Raw genomic sequence first — 21,186 nt, forward strand, 5'->3', positions numbered from 1 at the left:
CTGGATTTATCCAGTGATGGGAATGTGGTTTGCTCTTGCCTATACTCCATTCCTTCTCCCTGCCTCTAAGGTATAGCAGATAAGTCAACTTTTTGCAACAGTTCTGTGTTCTTCCACAGGCAGCCAGCACCTGGGGCGATGCTGAGCCATCCTCTGGGTGATCATGCCCAGCCCAACCCGGTCCCCCGTGGGGTGGGCAGGGGCTGCACTGAGGTACTGCCCCCCTCCCACTGCCCAAACAACCCAAGACAGAGAAGGGAACTGCAAAACCACTCTTTAATGAACTAAAGAAGAATGAGGGAGAGGTTGGGCCTGGGGGCCTGGCTGCAGGTCACTGGCTCAGGGTGTCTTCTGGTCTGGGTGCTGCGTCACCGCTGTCGCCGTCTCTTCCTGGGCCGGGATGTGGCCCTGCGGGGAGGTCCCTTGTTCCGTGGAGGGGCTGGCTGGCGCCGAGCACGGGGCCTGGCTGCTGCCACCTCTCTTGTTTTGGGGTCTGCCTGGATGGTGGCGATGCCTGGTGGCAGCTGCAAGTGGTTCTTAACAACCTGGGGCTGCTTCTGCATTGCCTCCTCCCCCAGCTGGGCCACGCGGGGCAAGGGAGGCCGGGGGTCACTGGGTGGGCTGAGGGAGGGGGTCAAGTTGGGGGTGGTGGGTACGGCATCCTCGCTGTTCCTTTGCTGTGCCTCCATTGCTGGCTTCTTGGGACAGTCGTCTTCCAGCAGGCATTCACAGAACTCGAGGAGCTCATCGAGGTCCTCGGCGGTCAGGCTGGGGGCGTTGGCGGCCAAGGCGGTGTCCTCGCTGTCCTCTTGAGCCACCTCCACTTGTTCCTCAGGGCAGCCACTGTCCGCCAGGTACTCAAAGAGGTCGTCCAGGAGGTCACTCAAGGTGGGGCTGTTGGGGGCATTGACAATGGTGTCCTCACCCGCTGGGGTTTCAGGCTGGGCGAGCAGGTGGTGGTGGGTGACGTCCTCTGCCTGCTCAGGAATGGCCTCTGTGCTGGTGGCTGGTCCCTCCTCAGGCAGATCCGTGGGCTTCCTTGGAGCAGGGGTGGTAACCACTGTTGAAAATGGAACCCCAAGAGACTGAAGTTTTCCTCAGCTAGACTGCCTACCCATGGGCTCTGCTACCCCCCAAACTCACCTTCGGGCTCCATCGTGGTTCTGCCTGCCAGGGCAGGTCGGTGGTGGACACACAACACACCAGAGCCCGTGGGGTACAGGGGCTCTCCATGGAACACAGCCCTTGGCTGGTGGGGCAGAAGTGCCCCCGTCACCAGCTGCTGTCCCCAGCCATAGGCAGAAGGACAGGGAGGCAGCTGCACTGGCCAGGGAAGCTGCACCACAGGGGAAAGTGATAACACCTGCCCCGGGGCCCCCAGAGGCCCTGGGACCTCCTGCCTGACGGTGGCTGGGACCAACTGGTGGGTGCTGGTTTGGAGCTGGACTGGGCCAGAGTACAGTGGCAGCCCTGGGACAGAGGGCAGCTCCCAGGGAGCTCCCAGGGCTGGCCTGGCGAGGGCAGCGAAGCTCACGCTGGCCACCTTCAACACTGTCACCTGGAGAGGGAACCTCTCTGTTGGGGGAAGCAGAAAGGGGTGATGAGGTGAGATACTGGGGGGCGTAGCTAGTTGGGGATACCTGGAGGGCAGGACTCCCTGGAGGAATGGGGGCCTGCTGCTGTACCTGCCATGGTGCTTGGCCAGTTTGGGGTTTGTTTGGGGCAGGCAGCATTCTGGGGGTTCTGTCACCAAGGCGACTGTTTGGGGCAAACAGCATTCTGGGGATTCCATTGCCAGAGTTGGTGATCCCACCAACACTCGCTCCAGCCAGCATTGTGATGAAGAGCTGCCCACCACCGGCATGAAGGTGCCCTCCATTCCCTCCCAGCTCTGTCCCCACTCCCAGCACCAAAGCTGCCACCAGCTCAGGAACAGCAAACTGGGAATACCTTGTTGTTCCCAAAGGGAGCTGCTCCCCGTGGGACAGCCCAATGCCACCCAGACCCCCTCTGGGCATGGCACAGGGAGAGCTGCACCTTTCCCACTCACCTGCCGGGTCTCCATCAGCCGTTTTGGCAGTTGCCAGGTTCAGATGCCACATCCAAGGGCGGTTGCAGAGCCCTGGGCCTGGCCCAACTGCCCTCTGGCCCTGGCACTGCACCTTCACCCTGTCCCACAGCCCTGGGGCTCGTCATGGCCCGGCCACCCCACCCAAACTGGGCACTGTTCATGCTCCAGAACTGCTGTTCAGGAACATTACAGTGGCTCCAGGCCGGGTTCTGCTGAAGTCAATTAGAAGCTTCCAAATCAATCCTTCCTTCCCCTCCTGGCGTTTGTGTGGGAAATGGAACTGGTGGGTGGAACTGAAAGGGATGTGACCCTGGTCCAAAATCGTCTCTATCATTTCAGGCCCAATTTTCAGAGCTGCTGAACACAAGTCTGCTGAAATTAAACAAAGACTTTGGTGGTCAATCGCTCTGAAACCAACTCCAGAACTGGCAACAGCTCTCATTTTGTCTCACTCTGGTGTTGTCCAAAATTAGGTTTCAAGCAGTGTGGAAGGGCATTTCCATATGTTCTTTCTGCAAATATTGCAGCAAAATGAACTGATATGTTATAAAGTAGATTCTGTTTTATTTATGCTTTATCTTTATGCCTTTAATGAAATTAATTTTTAAATGAACCTCAAAATTCAAATAACTCAAAGTGTCTTTCCTTGCAGCTAGAATATAGTAGGTCTTTAGTCTGATCTGCCATAAAAAAATGGAGGATAAGCTGTAAAATACCTTGGGAAATGTATTTTGCCTTTTCCTATTCTGGATGATGAATTGGATAAATTCTGCTCTGGTTTGGTGCAGAAACCCAAGTTCAGATTTCCTTTGTACATCTGAACTTGCAGGAGGGTTTGTTTTATTTCATGACAGTAAAGAAAAAGGAGTTTTATCTTTTTGGTGGGGTAGAGTTTGGTGTTTTGGTGGGGGGGGTTTATTTATTTTTATTTTTATTATTAGTCTTGCACTTCTTTACAGGTGTTTCAGCTGTGTGGTGCCAGCTGGCAGGGCAGAGCCCCTGCAGTGACTGTAAGTGCCTGGTGTCAGAGTACTGGTCTCATGTCAGCTCTGGGGTTTGTGTGACACAGGTGGGTCATGGGAAACTGCTTTCAAGGCCTTACTTGGGGTGCTGCAGTGTCTGCTCAATGTTTCTTGTGTCTGAGGACTTCCTGACACTGGTGTCTGTGAGAGGAACTGTTGAGACAATTTGTGTGCACAGCAGATGGTGGGGCAGCGTGGGGGCAACCCAGCAGGGTCTGAGAGCAGCAGATCTCACCTCCAGCCTGTACAAGCTCTGGACAGCAACAGAGCTGAATTCTTTGAAAACTGTGTCCACATCTTCTTTTATAACTAATAGATGTCTGCTTAATAGCTACTAAAAGTCAGAACTTAGCTATTGAAGACTTACCTGGTATAAAGATAAATGCAGAGAACGTTTTGGAGTAGGCCACTCACTGGATCCACAGATCCAGCTGTGGATCTGTGGGTTTCCTGTATTTTATTTTCTTGGGTTTTATTTGGTTTTTTTTTTTCTTAGAGACAGAACTCAGTGAAAAGGGACTGGAGTGTAAATCCAATGAGGAACTGCTCAGGGAGCTGGGGGGGCTCAGCCTGGAGAAAAGAAGTCTCAGGGGGACCTCCTCTCTCTGCAACTCCCTGACAGGAGAGGGGAGCCGGGAGGGGTTGGGCTCTGCTCCCAAGGAACAAGGGACAGGACAAGAGGAAACAGCCTCCAGCTGTGCCAGGGGAGGGTCAGGTTGGATATTAGGGAAATTTTTCTCATGACACGTGTTGTCAAGCATTGGCACAGGCTGCCCAGGGCAGTGGCAGAGTTGCCATCCCTGGAAATGTTCACAAAACGTGTGGATGTGTCATGTGAGGACATGGTTTACTGGTGAACATGGTGGTGGCTGGGTTGATGGTTGGATTCAATGACCTTAAAGGTCTTTTCCAAGCCTAATATTTCTGTGATGATTCTAAAAAGATATACAGTGCTGCCACTGTACCAAAGCACTGTTTGGATGGTTTAGAAGTTATTCTTGGAAACACATCCTTTGATTTGCAAAGGTAAGGTAGTCAAACGTGTTTGAAAATCAAATCTGGTAGTTTGGATATCATCAGAAATTACTCTGATTTTCTGATGTCTGATAGTAAATTCACTGGATTTCATAACTGAAAATATTGTATGTTTAAAAGACTGTCATGAAAATATAGGAATCCTCATCTATTGTTTCAATGAGTTGCATGTCAAAAGTAGTAACTCACAGTCAAAAGCTTAACTGTGAATCACAGAACTTACTCTGACGTCAGGTAGTGAGCCAAATTCCATCCAAATGCCATATACTTTCCCTGAGAATAAAAAAAAAAGGCTGCCTGAAGCATTTTGCAAAGATCATCTCTGATGATGGTGAGTGATGGTCATTTTTGGTGATGGTGAGGTTGTGTGTATTTGAAATATGGGACTTTAGGATGTGTGTTACTAGTGTTGAAGGTTGCAGCTCCAATGACAAAACTGAAGAGCTGCAAGTTTTAAAGGAAAACTGGTATTGTAAAGCAAGTTGATAAGGAAATTATGAAAATTTTGAACGTCAGACCCTACAATATTTAGATTGAGTTTATAACTGTTGGGATGTAGAAATGGGAGTATAGTATGATTTTACTTTCCTACCTAGATCTCTGCCTTCTCTTTCATGTTGGAATTGGTTAGGAACCTCTAAAGATTGCAAAACATCTGTTTAAAGAGCTGACCTTCTGGGCCAACTCCAGGAAAAGACTTGGCTATGAAGTCCCAAAAGGGATTGACTAAAATAAAGTCTTTCTAAAGGAATGAAATAGTCAAACAGACGTGCAGCAGGAAGGGGTATTTAACAGCACCTCATCAAGTCTGGCAAACTAGATATTTTATTCTTTCTTCTTTTCACCTCTGCAGAAACTTTTTCCTTCCACTTTGTTTTCCTTCTCTGATCCTTCTAGTCCCAGAGTTTAATTCTTCATTCTTTGTAACAGCTTTGATTCCATGGTATGTGCCAGATCATCTCTGTAACATTGAGACAAACAATTCTAAATAGCATAGGACACAGCTTGTCTTATGTGAGTGGCCTTCAGTGTGTTTTGTAAATTTAAAGTTTTGTAGACTTGTAACAGTTAGCAGAGTAAGGCCCTAAGTAAATGCACTTGCAAAAAGAAAAGGGATAAGGGAAATAAATTGACAGTGATAATACTGTGCACCATTCACAGATGGTTTCTTACAAAGAAAAAAGTGAGTAACTTAAAATTACAGCCTCCAGGTTTGCCTGCTCCTCATGAAAAGACAAATACAGTTGTGGTTCACTCAACTGCAGATAGTTTTTTATTTGGTTAATAAACTGAAGTGTATCCAAAACTCTGGTTCAAACAGCAAGCATGCCAAAAAAACCCCTCAAAAAACAAACCCAAACAAACCAAGATATTCATGAAGGCTTGCCAGTAAAGCATTTATAATCTGATTTTTCATTCTATTCTGATTTCTGCAAATATTTTGATTATTGCAGAGCCTGGATACTAGTTTTCTAAATGTAAATTTTATGCATTAATTAGGCACCATTAAGCATTTCTCCCAAAACACATAGATTAAGCATTTCAATGTGCTTTTCTAATTACATTTAAAAAAATCAAGCTGTAAATTGCCTGGAGTCAGTTTGTACCCACACATGCAGCTCTCATTAATGTCAGTGAGTGTTAAATGTAGAGGGAGAGAAAATTAGACTTGGGATAAACCTTATTAAAATGTGCGTAGGTGTTTAAACTTAAATCTGTATTGGTTAGTGGAGAAATGCCCAAATAATAGGGTCTGGTGTAGATCCAAGGCACAGTAATAATTTCCCAAACTCGCCATGTGTGGGATTCATCCTACTTCGCTCCAGGCACCTTCACTGGGGGCTGAACAAATGGCTTTCATTTCCCATTTTCCTTTGGGGATGTGCCTCCCCTGTCCTGGCACAGGCAGTGTCCCCTGGGGGTGGCCTGTTTGTGCTGCCCAGCCCAGTCTGGCTTGGCTGCTCGAGAGGTGAGGGAGGGAGGTCAGGCAGGTGGGATGATGCCAGGAGCCACCAAGGCCACGAGCCAAGGACTTGTAGGACGAGGACTGACACCCCACGTGGAGAAGAAAACCCGGGCAGGTCCCAGGGCTCCTGGGCCTCTTCCTTGGCAGCCCTTTGGCCAAGGCCCCGAGGCAGAGGTGGGGCTCAGCCCCTGCCCAGCAATGGGGCACAGGCTGAGCCCCAGGGGCACCAGACCCAGGCAGTCTGAGCTCTTCTTCCTGCAGCGTCTGCCTGGGGCTGCCCAGCCAGGCCTGAGTCTCTCCAGGAGGGGCCAAGCCCAGCCAGAGAGTCCCCTCTGCCCCTTCCATCGTGCTCCCTGCCCTGGGCCTTCCAAGAGATAGGTTGGACACCCCCAGCCTCTCCGGGGAGATGCTGCAGGGCAATTGCTCCTGCAAGAGCTTTGATTTGATGTGCCAGCTGAAGGAAATCCTGGTTTGGGAAGAGCTGCCTGAGGTACCTGTCCTGCTGCTGCCTGAAGAAGGACATTCTCCAGAAACAAGAGAAATAAAAAAGTGTGTGAAGACTTGGAAGAGGAGAATAATTTCTCCATGAATCCACAGCTCCAGCAATGCTCTGGGTATGCAGGATGCATGGGCAATACTGTCCTTGTGCACTGTTTTATATCAAACTGGCTTCATGAAATGAACATTCAAAGATAGAGAGGAGGTTGCAAAGTGTCTCCTAACCCAAGAGAAATCACATTCTGCCTGCTCTGGTGTCTTGATGTTGTGGTGAAAAAGACAGTTGATTGCCAAGCCACTGATTTGTCACTCATGCCATGGTGCACTTGGCTTTTGCTTGACTCTGGGAGCAGTTGTGGGGTTTGTGGAGTGAAGCTGACCCATGTGTTTGTGTATTGCTGTGCTTAAACTGAATATGCTTTGTTCTGGAGTGTGATGTGGAAGTCTCAGCTCTGTAGCATTAGTGTTACCCAGGTTTTGCTTATCCTTCAGGAGCAGTAACCCCTGCTACCAACACCACAGGTTCTGAAGAACCAACAGTATAATGTGCCTTAATCACACTTGCAGCTTTGGGCAGGTGAACTTTTTTGCTTCCTAGCCAGGTGCATTACTCATTGTGTTACTCAGATTGTGACCAGATTTGCCTGAATATTGTTCAATGTCTCCCTCTTAAATTTGTACTCAAGTGGATGGAGTGCTGATTGTGCATTTCAGTGGGGGAAAGAAATCATCTACTTACATTCAGAAGCTGCAAAGCAAAAGGGGTGCTTCATCTCTGTCATCACTGAGATTTGAGAACCCAAAATTGTTACTGGGCCTGAGCTGGTGGTGTAATTTTGTGAATGCAGTGGGCAACAGACTGTGTGTCTTGTGTAATATCTCTTCCAGTGGGGCTTTTGAATCCTCCCTAGATTCTTTGTAATAACAAGTAGTACAGTTTATTAGACAGTATTAGGTTTGCAAATTCAAAATCAGGGGTTCTATCTGTTGGAATAAGACTTGTTGCAAACACTGAGTGGGCTAACTAAAGGCCTGTAAGGAGCCTGTAACAGGATTGAGACCTATGCAAAGACTTTTGGTCACTGGAAGAAAAAGGATTTTACCTTACCAAAGTATTTAGAAAATAACCAGCTCAGACAGAAGTTAATGAAAGGTAGATTTTCACAAGGAGTGCAGAATTTCTCCTTTTCACGAGGAGTCTGGAATGCTGCCTGTCTTCCTCAGGCTTGTTGATGTAAGAGAAGGCAGGAGTTCACAGAAAATGACACCCAAGGCTCTTCACTGAACAGATGCAATAAATATCCCAGCATCTTAATAAAGCTGTGCAGAGTGCAAAGGGCTGTGTGAAATACCTGACACAGCTTGTTGTTAGAGCATTCAAAAATACAGGCAAAGAGAATTAGGTTAGCATCAGGTGAAGGCTCAAAGGAAGAGGCTATCAATTGGATGTTTGGGGATATTTTTTGTTATTATGGTTGTTATTCGTTATTTTGTGTTGGCTGCTGCTGCCATCTACAAGGCTTCTGCAGCACTGGCAGTATCTGCACAGAAGGAAGGGAGTGTGGATAGAAGAGAAATACATGGAACTTGCAGCTCATGAGTTCAACTTCAGGGAAGGAAGGGACATTTTCAGCGGAACAGAAAGCAGTGGCTGAAAATCTGAGTTCCTTCAGGAAAGGCTTCTTAGGTGAAAACTAAGACTACCAGTTGGGTGTGTTAAATTTGGCTGTTTCATGAACTAAGTGGGAGAACCACCCAAATGGATTTACTCCCTCATGTGAGTGGCAGGGAAAAGAAAGGAGCTTTTTGCTTTCATATAAAGGGAAAAAAAAAAAAACCAACATAGAAAAAACACTTATGTTGTTTAGCCAGCACTTCTTCCTCGCTACCAGAGAAGAAGTGTTGAGGGACATTGAGGACAACTATTTTTGGGTCAAGAAATTTGGCAAATATCCTTAGAAAAGTGAAGCAAACCTTAATTTTTGTTCACTATCTGTACACAAGCTTTTATCTGAGCTGAAATGTTACCGCTGTCTGTTAGGCTTTGTCCAGCACTTATATATGTCTCCAAATCACACCAGTCATGTTATGATGGAAATCTAGCAATTCTAGTAGCTGAGGAAACTGTGGGACAAGAGCAGTAACAGAGAAATTGGTGGATGATTCCAGTTAGTCCGTGGAAGAATTGCTGTTACTGAGCAAGAGAGTGAGTGCAACAAAAGCTGGAGAACTAACTAGAGGGGTTACTATGGTAGAAGATACTGCAGGTAGTTTCAGGTTAATAAGCTTACTCAGTAGTCAAGAAGGTGGCCAAAAATTTCTTCACTTGGTAAATTGAGTAGCATTTGTCTAGTGTGAAATATCATAATAGAGTTTTCTAAGAATCCAGTAATTTTTATTCAAGAAACCTCAGTCCTGGGGGCAAAATAATCCAGTCCTGCACAAAGCACAGTTTGGCAGGTGCTGGGTTACATCTGAAGAAAGTATGACCTGTGCTTCATATATCACTGAGTATCCAGTATGGGCCTCCCAGTGGCGGGGTTAGAAGGAACCTTTGTTCTGGTTTGGCTCTGCATCAGTCCCTGCAGAATATCAATATAGCCTGGGATAATGTGATTACCAGTAATAGTAATATTGTGTCTTGGTGGAAAATATTCCAATGGGACAAAAGTTTGCTGCAGCTTTGCCAGCTAGTTCAGCTGATGTGCTGGATCTACATGGTTTGCATGCTGTCAGGAGTGATGGCTGTGGCTCGTCTGAAAGAGGCTGTGAAGAATAGCAGGGTACCTGGAAATCCCTTTTCTTTGGAGTGGTGCCAGAATGATGTCTCATTCTGTGTAAACACTGACACCTTGCCAAGAGAATTAAAGATTGTCAGTGGGTTGCAGCACCAGGAATTCCTCTGCTCTGCCCAGTGCTTGGCCAGGGGAGGGGTGGGAGGTGGAGGAGCCAGTTCTGAGAATCAGGTTCAGTGAAGGGAGTTCTGAATTGCTCCACTGGATTTTGAAATGCAGGGGCTGGAAAGCTTCACAAGGCAGTTTTATTGTTTAATCAAATAAAGCTGTACCCTAAAAAAAAAAAATGGTAGTGTACTTTTTAGTCCTTTTCTGCCTTGGAAAACCTAATTAGAGCAATTTTCAAGAGACAGGGTTATTTCAGGAAGTTATAGGCAGGATCTTTTGTTAAAGAAAATGCTAAAAAAGATAAAATAGCATTGTGTAAGGAAGGACTGTGACCTCCTTCCCCCCAGTTCTTCTGCTTGTTTGGAGCTGTGCTTTAATCAGAGTCAAAACAAAGAGAATAAAGGAAGATTAAAACATACTGTCATAGAACAATGTGATTTTCACACTTTTATTAAGTGGAGCTAGCACAAAATCTGGATATTTCCAGTTCCAGGTTAAAAAAGTATTTTCAAATCTTAGGTGGATATAAATAGCATCTAACTTTTTGTGTTGGACTTTGCTGAGGTGCCATAGACTGCTGCTGCCCTCTCCATTTGCTTTGCTTTTCACAAATACAAGGTGATACAAATGACAGAATTAGCAACCTGTTAAATTGCCGCCTTTCAAATTTATTTAATTATTTCATTTTGGTATGGCGTTTCATGTCGATGCTTTAAATAGTAGTGGGCACATCTTGTATTCTTTCTCTGTAAGTCATTAACATTTAATCTAACTGCAAGTAGACATAGAACTGACATTTATTTGCTGTGGTCAATTTAAATTGTCTGTAGCCCCATTGTTTCTTTTATTAACAAGGAACTAAAATAATCTTTAAAAAAACCTATAAACCGGTGAAGTTTACTGTTGGCAAAATCTCCCATGATCTTTGACTAGGATATTGTTATTTAAGAAGTAAAGCAACCCATCAAATAATTTTTTTTCCCTTCAGTTTAAAGTGCAGTTAAGTAGTGCAGTAAATATTAAATCCATTGATGTGTGCTTTATATTTTATCACATTCAAAGTGATCCATGCACAATTAGGTTTGCTTGAATTAAAGTCTAAGAATATAGTGCTCATTTAAATGCATTGCTGTCTATTAGGAAAAAAAAAATCCGTGACAACCTAATGTTTTCTCATTCTTTCTATGTAGTTAATTTAATGCCTAATAAAAGTATATGTTTTTCTAATTTTTACAAATAGCAATTCATGACTTAGGCCCTACGTTTGTTCACTGAGCTGAGTCAAACCCTGAAATGAATCCCTGGAAGTAGAAAATGAGGTTTTTTATAATTTTAAAATACTTTAAACAACCAATTTATTTGTTTATTTTCTAAGCAATTGCTTCAATTTGCTGAGTCAGATTTCTGTAAGTTAACTTAGTAAAACAGCTCACTGTGGTTCTGCTGAAGGCTGATTTTTGGGAACATGGGGCATGGCATTTGGGGGCTCTGTCAAACAGACCTCGTGAATCCAGCTGGTTCATGAAGGCTGTGTTCTGCTGGGTTCACAAACACTGAGGATCCTTGGGGCTCAGCAGGGGCAGAGGTGGACCAAGACTTGCCAGTGTGATGATTGACAGACACCCAGGATGGATTCAAACCTCTGTCCTGCTCTAAAGGGTTGAATTCCAAGCACAAGCCACTGGCTGGGAAGGCCTTTGCCCCATAACTGCTGCGAGCATTGTGCCAAAGAACCAAGCACGTGGTGACTGAGGAGCCAGACTGGCTTGTATAGACATGATTCCATGTGTCAATAACTCAAATTAATATGAAAGTCTCAGTCCATCCATGATATGTATGTTTTTCAGAGCAGTATACAGGAGACACTATAATGCAGCTTTGAACATAGTCACAGGAGAGGAGGGGAAATATAGGCATAGGTATTTCTATTTTTTTAATCCCATGGATTGATCACCAGTTCTGTGATCAGTCCTTGGTTATTTAACAGTCACCTGTGGAATTGAAAAGGCTGGAGGGACCTGCTGTGGGATCAAGGAATGTCCACACTGAGCACACCAGTTTTGGGAGCAATTTTAAGCAGAGTAACATGCTGCATATCCCAGTGCTCCTAAGTGCTGGTTTTAAATTCTTTTACCTCCATTTTAACAGGAAACGTTTTTCTGAGAATGGAATTAAGGAGTATTTGGCAAAAATGTAGTAAGTAGCTATCTTCACCTCTCTTCCCAGTTTCAGTTTCCTGAGAAACTTCCCGGTTAATCATGGGTCGAGAGAATAAGATTTGCCCTTAATTAAAATATAGACTTATTTCACAGTTCTGTTTGCATCTTCTCCACAGGTTTCATTTATTCTTTTTTCTACAGAAACAAAATAACTGTGTTTTTCTGCTAAAATAAACTGACAAAATAGCTTTCCATAAATAGAATGGGTATTTAAAGCTGTTCATTTGAACTTATGCAGCCAGAGGTAGATGAATCCATTTAATCTTTTGGCAACTAAAAATGAATGTTAAATTAATTAGAAACATTACTCTAATGAATTATTCTGAAATTGAAATAATGATCTGTACTAAAGTATTCCTTTTTAAAGTATTTATTTTTGATTATTTAATATTAATGTGTTTTTAATAGGTTGCATGCTAAACAAAACAAAACAAAAAAGCCCCATGGCATGTAAGTTCTGCAAGAATTTAAACATTTCCGTTTCTTCCCATATATTCCACAGAATATATGTGGATTTGAGGGGTGCATTGTGCATTATTTACCCTGGTTTCAGTCCCTGGCTGTTGGTAATTTCTCTATCACTGGGTTCTGAGGGTTATATCTAACTGGAGGTGGCAGCTGTAAGGTTCATTTCACAAGTGTTCTGGCAGGATGTGTGCAACTAGGAAGCCTGATCAATGGTAGGTAATTTCCCTAAATCTCCTACTATGAGGGTTTTGGTATCCATTAAGTTCAACTCAGTATGGAAATGACACATCAGCTCGACTAAATCTCTTGACTAGGTCCTTTATTAAGAAAATGCATGATAAAAATAGCATGAGTAACATAATAATTGGGACTTTCTGCACACATTTCAGAGAAGGAGAAATATATGCGTTTAATAGATCCTGACCTTTAGAAAGTACAAAATACTGCTTGAAGCAGCACTGCTGTTCTTCTGAACCTTTTATTCAGCCTTTTTTTTTTATTTTATGGATGAGTGCTTTGAGAGAGGACACCCCAAAGGTCACCTCATGAGTGTCTCTGGGTGGCCCATAGCAGGGTTTAGGGGCCAGGTGAGGAGGGGAGGCTGTGCCAGGTGCTAATGGTCCCAGTACTGCAGCTGTCCTGATTAATAGCTGTGGGTGGATCTCTCCAGTGTCTGATTCCTTATGCACCCATTTGTGTTTCTGGCCCCCCTGACACGCCGTGACAAAGATTTGATGATTTTAATGGTGTGGTATGAAAAAGTAGTTAATTGCGTTTTTGCTCCCAGTAGTGTCTTAAAGCTCTTGTATCTTGAGAGTGAGTGAATAATGATTTCCTGTTCACCTTTTGATCACTACAGTAATTTCATTGGCCTTTGTAATATTCTTCATTGTCTTCCTTCATGTGTCTGGGTCACAATTTATGGAGTTGCTTTAGGTCTGCACTTGTTCCCTACCTGTAGTTGTCCATAAGAAGGATAAGAAGGCCAGAAAGCAGCAATGCTGACTTCATACCTCTCACTGCACTGCCTAAAAGGATGGGTTTTTCGAAGTTTTCCTCACTGGAACTGGGTCAGTTTTGTTCAGGCAAACAACAAGCTGGCTCCAAGAGGAGCTTTCCATTTTACCAAACAGCTTGTGAATTTAGATCGACATTAGTGAATGACCTACATGTGGCAAAAAATAGTCTTTTCCTGGACTAAACAATCCAGTTTTAAGTGATTTTTTTCTTTTTTTCTTTTGTGAGCCAAGCAGGTGGAGAGGATGGACCACTAGACTCAGGGAGAGATACCTAATATTGAGAAAAAAATAGGTTTATCCGAGTTTTTGGGGGAGGGCCTCTCATTTGCTAATGTTGAGGGCCAGAATTGCAAATGGGGCCTAATTTTCTGCTTTGAGGGAAATGTCTGAACTAGTTGTATGTCTCTTCTGATCTTCAGGAGCAAAAAGCAGAGGGAATTGGCTTCCAATTCTCAGTGGCATTTGCTATAACTTTCTCTTAGGACAATTCTACTGAGGTTAATCTAATCCACTAAGGTTCCATTCCTTTCTTTGTCAACTCTTTTTAACCCAGTCCCTGTGTTAACCTTAACAGTGCAAGGATCAACTCTTTTAGGACATAATCCTGTGTGACTTCTGATAATCCTATTGTCAAGGCACACAGTAAATGCTTGTAGGAAAGTGGCATGGAACAATTACATTTGCTCTCTGGGATTATGTGCAATATGCTCTTAGAGTACGGGCTTTAAAATAGGAAATCTTTAATGTTGAACAGCTCCTGTAAAAACAGTTTATAGCTCTGAAATTAGATTTCTAAGAAATAACCACATAAAACCTTATTTCAATATCATTCTTCCCCTAAAAAGGGAGGGGGAAAAGGCACTTTCTCCCCCTTCTCTATTTTGAATCAAATGATAAGTCACAAAATAACTTCATTAGCAGCAGTACATGTGAGACATGGACTATAGGCTCAATTTCCATAATTTCCAGATAGCATTAGCTGTATGGACAGGGGTAGCATCACAGTCTTCAGTGGAGCTGGAGCAGAAAACAAGGCAAATGATTTTCTCCTTTTATTCCAACCCCAAGGTCCAGTGACCGTCCTCTAAACTCCATGAAATAATTCATTTTTAAAATACATATTTTTTAGTCACTTCCTATGTTACCTGCAGAAAAAAAGTGATGTAAATAAAACACTTTTTAATTTTTTTTTTTTTTTTCAGTTTAAAGATTAATTTTGTGGGATGGCTTGATGCTGTGTTGTGCCCTGGCAGCAGTGCAAGGCAGTTGTCAGGCTGGCACAGCCACCTGTGTAATTCGTGGGCAAGTGCATGGCCATGCAAAAAGTTCAAGAAGTTCCATGTGACTTTTGAACTCCCATAAGCTTTTTGTATTAAACATACATGAACGTAGATATTAAATGTACATAAGCTTTTCGTATTAAACAGTTCAGCCTTAAATGCTGCACAGAGCATGCAGTGAGATGGAAAAGACTCCTTGGGACACAGTGTAGACTCAATGGGACCTTTTAAAGCCTCCTTATTTAGATGAAAAATATTTTGAGATCTCAGTAATCTGATATTGCTGTAAATTTACCAACAGCTGCTGTAATCTGTCATTCTGATGACACATAATCAATTTTCACTCTAAGACAGAAGAGCAGAATTACTGAGGTGTAAATGCCCATTATTTGTAAACAGTGCCATCACAAACATGTTCTCTTGCTTATTTAACACACTTTAGCATCTCAATAACTGCTGATCCCTCCAGATTTGCTCATCCTACTCTCTTCTGGCCAGTGATTTTTAGTGTTTCCTAGATTTAGATAGTCTCAGCTAGCATTTCTGTTGTGATGGACATTCCCTGTAGTCTTCCTGTGGAACATGGCTGTGTCTTTGATATAGTCTAATAACATTTAATTAAAGCCTGATGGGCATTCTCTTGCTGAATTTATTTCTGTCATTTTCCTGACCATTTTCCCTGTCATCTTTCTCTGTACTGATGATTTGTGATTCTCAAAAGAATCAGAGTGTGTTTCATGTGGATGCTGACCCTATCTGCACGTGCATCCTGGTGGAGGATTAGATTTTGATAGGAACATTTGAAATTCTAAACATTCATGTTTTCTCAAGTCCCAGCCTCTACTAATTTGTGGTCCAGGGACCCTGAGCCAGAGGCAGCAGTTTGATACCTACAAGTCCTGTGTGGATTTTTGTTGCATGACTCTTCTCATTCATATCTCCTCTGGTCCTGAGGTAAGGAGGTCCACCTGGTGTGACATGGACACGTATTTCCTTTGGTTTCTCCTAAACTCTAGTTTTATTGGGCAGCTACAACTCCTTCTTGCATTGGAAGAGACTGTGAGCAGTTGTTCCCTCTTATTCTCCATAGTACTTGTAGTTTCTCAAATGCAATTAGAGATAACTGTAGATGTGGATTTTTTAGCTTGAATATTGTTGAATTTACCTCATTTCCATAAGTTTATTAGAGACCTGTTCTCTAAAATTTGTAATGTGTGCAAACTGATTGCTACCTATACTTCAAAGGAGAGCAACTGTCTGTCTCAAAGTAGGAAACGTGGCTTTTGTTGTGTGATGTTTCAGAAACAAGCACCCACTGGTTTTGTACAAATCTGTAAGAAAACTTAATGAGCTAAGTAAAATACTGTCACATGATTCACAAGTCACAGGTGTGAGTTCCTCTTTACTTACCTCGATGTTACTAGATGAATTTCTGACTTAATATTAGCCTGTATAATGATTGTACTCTTTACCTGAACTTCAGATAAAATGGAAAAAATCTCTTTTGGATTACAATTTTGGTCTCTCGAGCTGCTGACATGTATGAACTATTTTCTATTAAGTAAACAGTCCTCTGAAAGGTGAACTATGTAGCATATTCTCACTTCAGAATTCGCATTCTGTTCTCTAGTTATTACACTCAGGGGTGATGTTTATGCTTTCTGATTTCCTAAGTAGTTTTCAGGTAACTTCACTATTCCAATTACCATCTCTTTGTCGTGCATTCAAATTCAGATGAGAAAAAAGCAGTCAGGGAAGAGACAAGTAGTGACTGGAAGCTGACTAACTACCAGAGCTGGTTCCAAAATCTCTTTATTTTGTTTATTTTTTCATTGCTTACTCGGTAAAGAAGACCTAGGCGAAATAAAAGTGTTACCTTTTTTATGGGTATTAATTTACCTGATGGGCCTTTGTGTCTCATCTCCTTAATATATTTTACTTATGGCTCTTTTCTCTTTTTTTTTTTTTTTGCAGGTTTCTACTGCATTTTTAACTTTGCATTCACTTTCTTATAAAAATTTTCACTGTCTTGCCAGCAAAACACTAGGCAAAAAAGGACTTTGTTGTGGCTTTTCAAAATGGTACAATCTTGGCAATCCAAAATGTGTGCCAAGTGAGCTGCACAATATTTTGCTCTTAAAAAACTGGGGAAAAAAAGGACTATTTCTCTAAATTTATTTCAATATTTCCATTTTCTTAAGTGTGGACATTCCTTACAATTGGATAATGGCAGCTTTCTCACTGTTGGGGTTTTTTTTAAAGTGAAACAGGTCTTATTTTATACGTTCTTCCTTCATAAAAAACCCACTTTACTCTTTGGTGTTTCCCAATGCCAGATTTCAGAAGCAATGTTTGGGAATGGCGAAGCTGACACACAGAAACAGGGAGCTTCTTGGAGTTCTTCTAGCAGCCCTTTAAGTGTCACTTAAATAATCCACCCTCAGCAGCTGTGTATGCAGAGCCTGTCATCCCACATGGGTGCAGTGATGTGCCTGTGCTCCTCAGAATAAAGAAGTGTGTGTTTATTGAGGTGGTTTAGCACTGGGTTTGGCACCTTCTCTGTGAGCTGTTAACTGAGCATGGTGTTTCTGTAGCATCTTGTAAGTGATAGCACAGTTTATAGATCACATTATGCCAATTATAAGGACTGATATTTTTTCTTTGATCAAATAAAGCGAGCTGGGTGTAATTTAAAAGCTGCAGAAAATTCCATTCCAGTACTAAATGATTAAAACTTGGTGCAGGCTGATCTTTAATCATTCATTTTTAGATAATCCTTGCCTTCAACTACCCAACCAATGGGAAATGATGGTATAAAAGAGAGTTACGATTATTGTGTAATAAAATGATTTTAAATTCTGGGATTTCAAAGCTGGCAGTTGCAATAACCATCAGACAGTAGTGAGAACAGTGGAGAAAAGCATCTTGCTGCCTGTTAAATCTGCTCTGGTCTCCCCACCAACTATTTTTTGTAATAAATGATGAGTTGAGATGAGTTTACTTGCTTTCAAATCTTACCCTTTCTGCTTCTTCTTATTCTTTTTTATTCTTTGTACCTTCATTTTATTTGGGAAAAAAAGCTCCAGACTTGTCTTCCCCCCCATCTGAATACTCAAAGTACAATTCTTTCAGCATATTAAGACTTTCAGTAAAAATTTCTGATTGTGGAGTACATTTCCACTTGCTTAAAAAGAAGCATGGAATAACAAAGTCAGCAAATGCAATATGGGGAATAAAGAAGTTATGGGACATTGTAAATTGATTTATGTCCTGACTCTGCAGTAATTTACGTGTGTTCTGTCTAATTTTGGAAGGGCAATTTTTTGCAAAAATCTGATGGCAAGATAATCTACTTGACTTGAAAAGTTACTGGGAACAAGTTTATCTCTGTTAGTGTTTATGAAAAAAATGGCACAAGGTAAAGCAGCTTTGCCAAGTAAACAATATTACCTTTCTCGTGGAGCATCTGTGTACTCCTCATTTGCTCAGGACAGTTCTGGTAAAACAGCTGAAATGGTTTTGAAGTCATATTTGAGTATTACCCTTTGCCATGAGCTATTTCTCACAGTGAAATCCAGTAACTTCAGATCCTGAAATAAGGTCAGAAGTTGAGGTAATCAAGTTAAAATACACAATTAATTGTGAAACTAGCCTATTTCCTGTTCTTTTGATAATAGTGTTTCCTGTGACTGAGATGCTTTCACTACACTTCAGGATGTTTTTACTGCAAGTATAGAAAATTATATGCAATAGAGACATATTAGCAGTGATGCTGTAAGTTGGGAATTTTAATAATTTTCAGATTTACTTTTAAATCTCTGATTTGTATTTAATTAGTGTTTCTTGTCTTTTACTCAGGCCATATGTAGCTTTAAAAGCATGAGCTCTACAAGGGAGACAGTGGCAGGGAAAAGCCCTACTGTTTTTTTTAAAGCAAGCAAGGACATCCATTCAACTGAAAATCAATATATGTTTTTCTTACTACAGAATCTGTGTGTAATTGATGAATATGCTGTAAAGTGGTGGCAATTGGAGTTAATATGCTTTAGAATTTGCTGCTAAAGTTCCATGCAGAAAACACCTTTAATTTAGCAACAGAAAAACTAAGTTTTGCTGTATGAGAAAGAGAATTAAGTAGCTATAATAGCAAAAAAAAAAAAAAAAGCAGTACTGAGAAAACAAACACATTGTCAAATCTAAAAATTTAATTTACAGGAGTAACTTCCCAATTTTAAGTCTATATTTAAGTCTCTAGGATATCTTACACAAAGGTGCTAATACCAGACTTCAGCTTCTCCACATCTTTGCGAGCTCCCCTTTTTGTGGTGGTTACTGTTAAGTCACAGTTTCTGAAGCTCTGAGTTCACTGCTGGGGAAACAGCTGACAGACTGCTTTGGTGTTGGTTTAAGCAGAATGTTAGAGCCTCTGAATAAGCTTGTAGAAAGAGTATTTTCTTTTTTTCCTCGCTACATTCACATTTCTCTTGCTTACTTGTTGGTTTTTTTCCAAAGAATATTTACATGGTACTAGTGCTTGCAAAACCAGGTCAGACTGGGGTCTGAATTCTGCTTACATGTAAAAACATGTAAGAAAAAAATCATTCTATGGAATGCCCATGATTTTCAGAATTGCTACTGGGAAATATTTCTTCTGCTTAGTACCACCCTCCAAAATAAGAAATACAACTTCAGCAACATGTCACAGAGCAAACAAAATCAGGTCCAGACTATTGGTCACATCTGTTGTAATAATGACAGACATCCTTGAAGCTTCCTGGGCAAAGTGGATTCCCCAGTGGGAGGTCTGACAGTTCTGTACCAAAGGGGGGAGTGTGTATACAACATTCCTGATTAGACCATGGCATTTTCAACTGGAACTTGGACTGGAGCAATACCTGTTTGGTTAAGTTTTTATCATCTTCAAAGCCCCATTATTTTTCTCCTAAGATGTTTCTGGCTTAGTAGTTATTGCTGAGGAAAACAAAAAAGGGACCTGTGGTATATGCAAAAGATTTGTCATAGCAAATGAATCAGAATTTGGAGAAACTATTTTAATTGAGGTTTTTTTGTTTGGTTGAAAAGCAAACTGAGGTAAGAAAATGTGAGGAGAAGCAGGTGTGATTTCTTTGGGAATGGTGATTGCTCAGAGCCAGCTGCTCTCTAGGAGTCTATTCTGAGATGTCAGTGGTGAAAAGATCTGCTATTAAACAGTGATCCCAAGGCTGAAAATATATTGATGCAAGATGAGTAGTGATAGAACAGCAGGATTAAAAGGTGACACCAAGGGTTCCTTGACTTAGAGTTGGGATCCATAGTATCATCTGGCTTCAGCATGAAATAATGTGCCATCATTCTCTTATATGTGGTTTGTGTTCTGTGCATCTCCCAGAGGGTTTGCTTGAATGTCAGTTTAGCTAATCTTGGTTTAGTGTTACTGTGTTTCTTCTGCAGTTTCCGACATTTTTCAAAAACAGAATTCCAAGTCCTATGTCTACTCTGATCAGAGACTGATTTCTATTTCACTGATGTAAATTAGGATTTCCTGCAGCAATTCAGCTGCTGTTGTTTTTTGTTTATTTGGGTTTTTTTGTTCAACCAAACACTGTTTCGTGAAGTGCTTAAAAACCTGATTGATCTTGGTGTTGGATCTTTAACAATGTTTTTTGACATGTCATTGAAGTTTTGCTACATAAGCTGTCCTGATCTATGCAGAAGATAAATGTTTGAAAGTTACTTACTGCTAATTGTAAACAAGAGAAAGTAAAAGTAATAGCAATGAGTTCTTTTACCTGCTCAGTACTTCTTGAATTTTACAAATGTTATTTTATATTTTGAATCTTGAATAGATATGGGATACAACTGATGCTTTGATTTTACATTACCTGCCTGTTGAACTGTGCTTTGTTGTCATAGCAATTATCTTCTATTAAAAATATTCCTTTGGGGATGTCTGTCTTGCTTGGAACTAACCCAAAGCATGTATTTACCTCTGAACACAGTGATGATGAGTGGCTTTTTTTTTGTCTGGGCAGACAGGAGAGGCTATTTTCTTGATTTTGGAAGTCTCTTTGTGTTTTGCTAGCTGTTTCAGGACTTCAAACTAGTGCTATACAAGTCCACAGTAAAGAAAGTGGTATTTAAACCTTGCAGGTGAAGGTAGCACTGGTTGCCAACACCTTATTTTATTCCTCATGTATCAGGAATCACATTGAGTTGGACACATTTACTGTCAGCTGAGATTCTCTCCTGAGGAGAGGATTCATACTGGCTGCATGGGTGAGCTAAATGCAAAGGGAAATGATTTTATGTAAAAATAAGGCTGTAATTTTCAGACAATAGAGTTCCTCTCTCTCTACATGATAAGAATCTAAGCATAGATGTCATGCTGTCTTGAAGGAATTGATGACTGTAGATGTAAGAAACTACATGAAAGAGATGGGAAAGAGAAATAAAAGAAAATAGAAATAAATTAAAGCATAGCCACAACAAAGGAAAGTGAAATATCCATCATGTGCAAGTACTATGAATATTTTTAAGATAAAAGAAATACTGCTATTCAAGAAAATGTGGCAAGTAAAAGCAGGGACAAAAGTTGGACTATGATATTATTTGTGTCAATCTGTTGGATAGGGCTTTCAGGTTCATCCTCCAGAAGTGGCATATATAAATTTTTTCTGTCTAGATGAAGAGATTACCTATCACAGG

The 21,186-nt window shown here is 41.8% G+C and overlaps 1 protein-coding gene and 1 long non-coding RNA gene across 5 annotated transcripts in view; one reads left to right on the top strand and one right to left on the bottom strand.

Moving 5' to 3' along the window:
• Window positions 1-263: 263 nt before the first annotated feature.
• Window positions 264-21,186, bottom strand: part of LOC127476606 (uncharacterized) — a 623,146-nt gene continuing 602,223 nt past the window's right edge. The window contains exons 1-3 of one of the 3 annotated variants that reach the window (XM_051799712.1): window positions 1,686-1,772; window positions 1,144-1,575; window positions 264-1,060 (exon numbers count right to left, since the gene is read on the bottom strand). In XM_051799712.1, the coding sequence (XP_051655672.1) occupies window positions 369-1,060; window positions 1,144-1,575; window positions 1,686-1,692 (1,131 nt within the window). In that variant the 5' untranslated portion in view covers window positions 1,693-1,772 and the 3' untranslated portion in view covers window positions 264-368. Of the gene's footprint in view, window positions 1,061-1,143; window positions 1,576-1,685; window positions 1,773-2,050; window positions 2,156-21,186 lie in introns of those variants that run through there. The other 2 variants (XM_051799713.1, XM_051799714.1) reach the window with 2 other exon arrangements.
• LOC127476641 (uncharacterized) lies at window positions 1,840-18,437 on the top strand. Of its 2 annotated transcripts, none has more exons than XR_007906694.1 (3): window positions 1,840-1,868; window positions 3,031-3,140; window positions 18,340-18,437. It is a non-coding gene; the product is annotated as an uncharacterized LOC127476641 (long non-coding RNA). The 2 variants fall into 2 exon arrangements; XR_007906695.1 differs by lacking the exon at window positions 18,340-18,437 and adding an exon at window positions 4,725-4,776.

The sequence above is a fragment of the Manacus candei genome, unplaced genomic scaffold (genome assembly GCF_025592945.1).
Source record: "Manacus candei isolate 608988 ecotype Guabito, Panama unplaced genomic scaffold, ASM2559294v1 h1tg000050l, whole genome shotgun sequence".
Taxonomy (NCBI): domain Eukaryota; kingdom Metazoa; phylum Chordata; class Aves; order Passeriformes; family Pipridae; genus Manacus; species Manacus candei.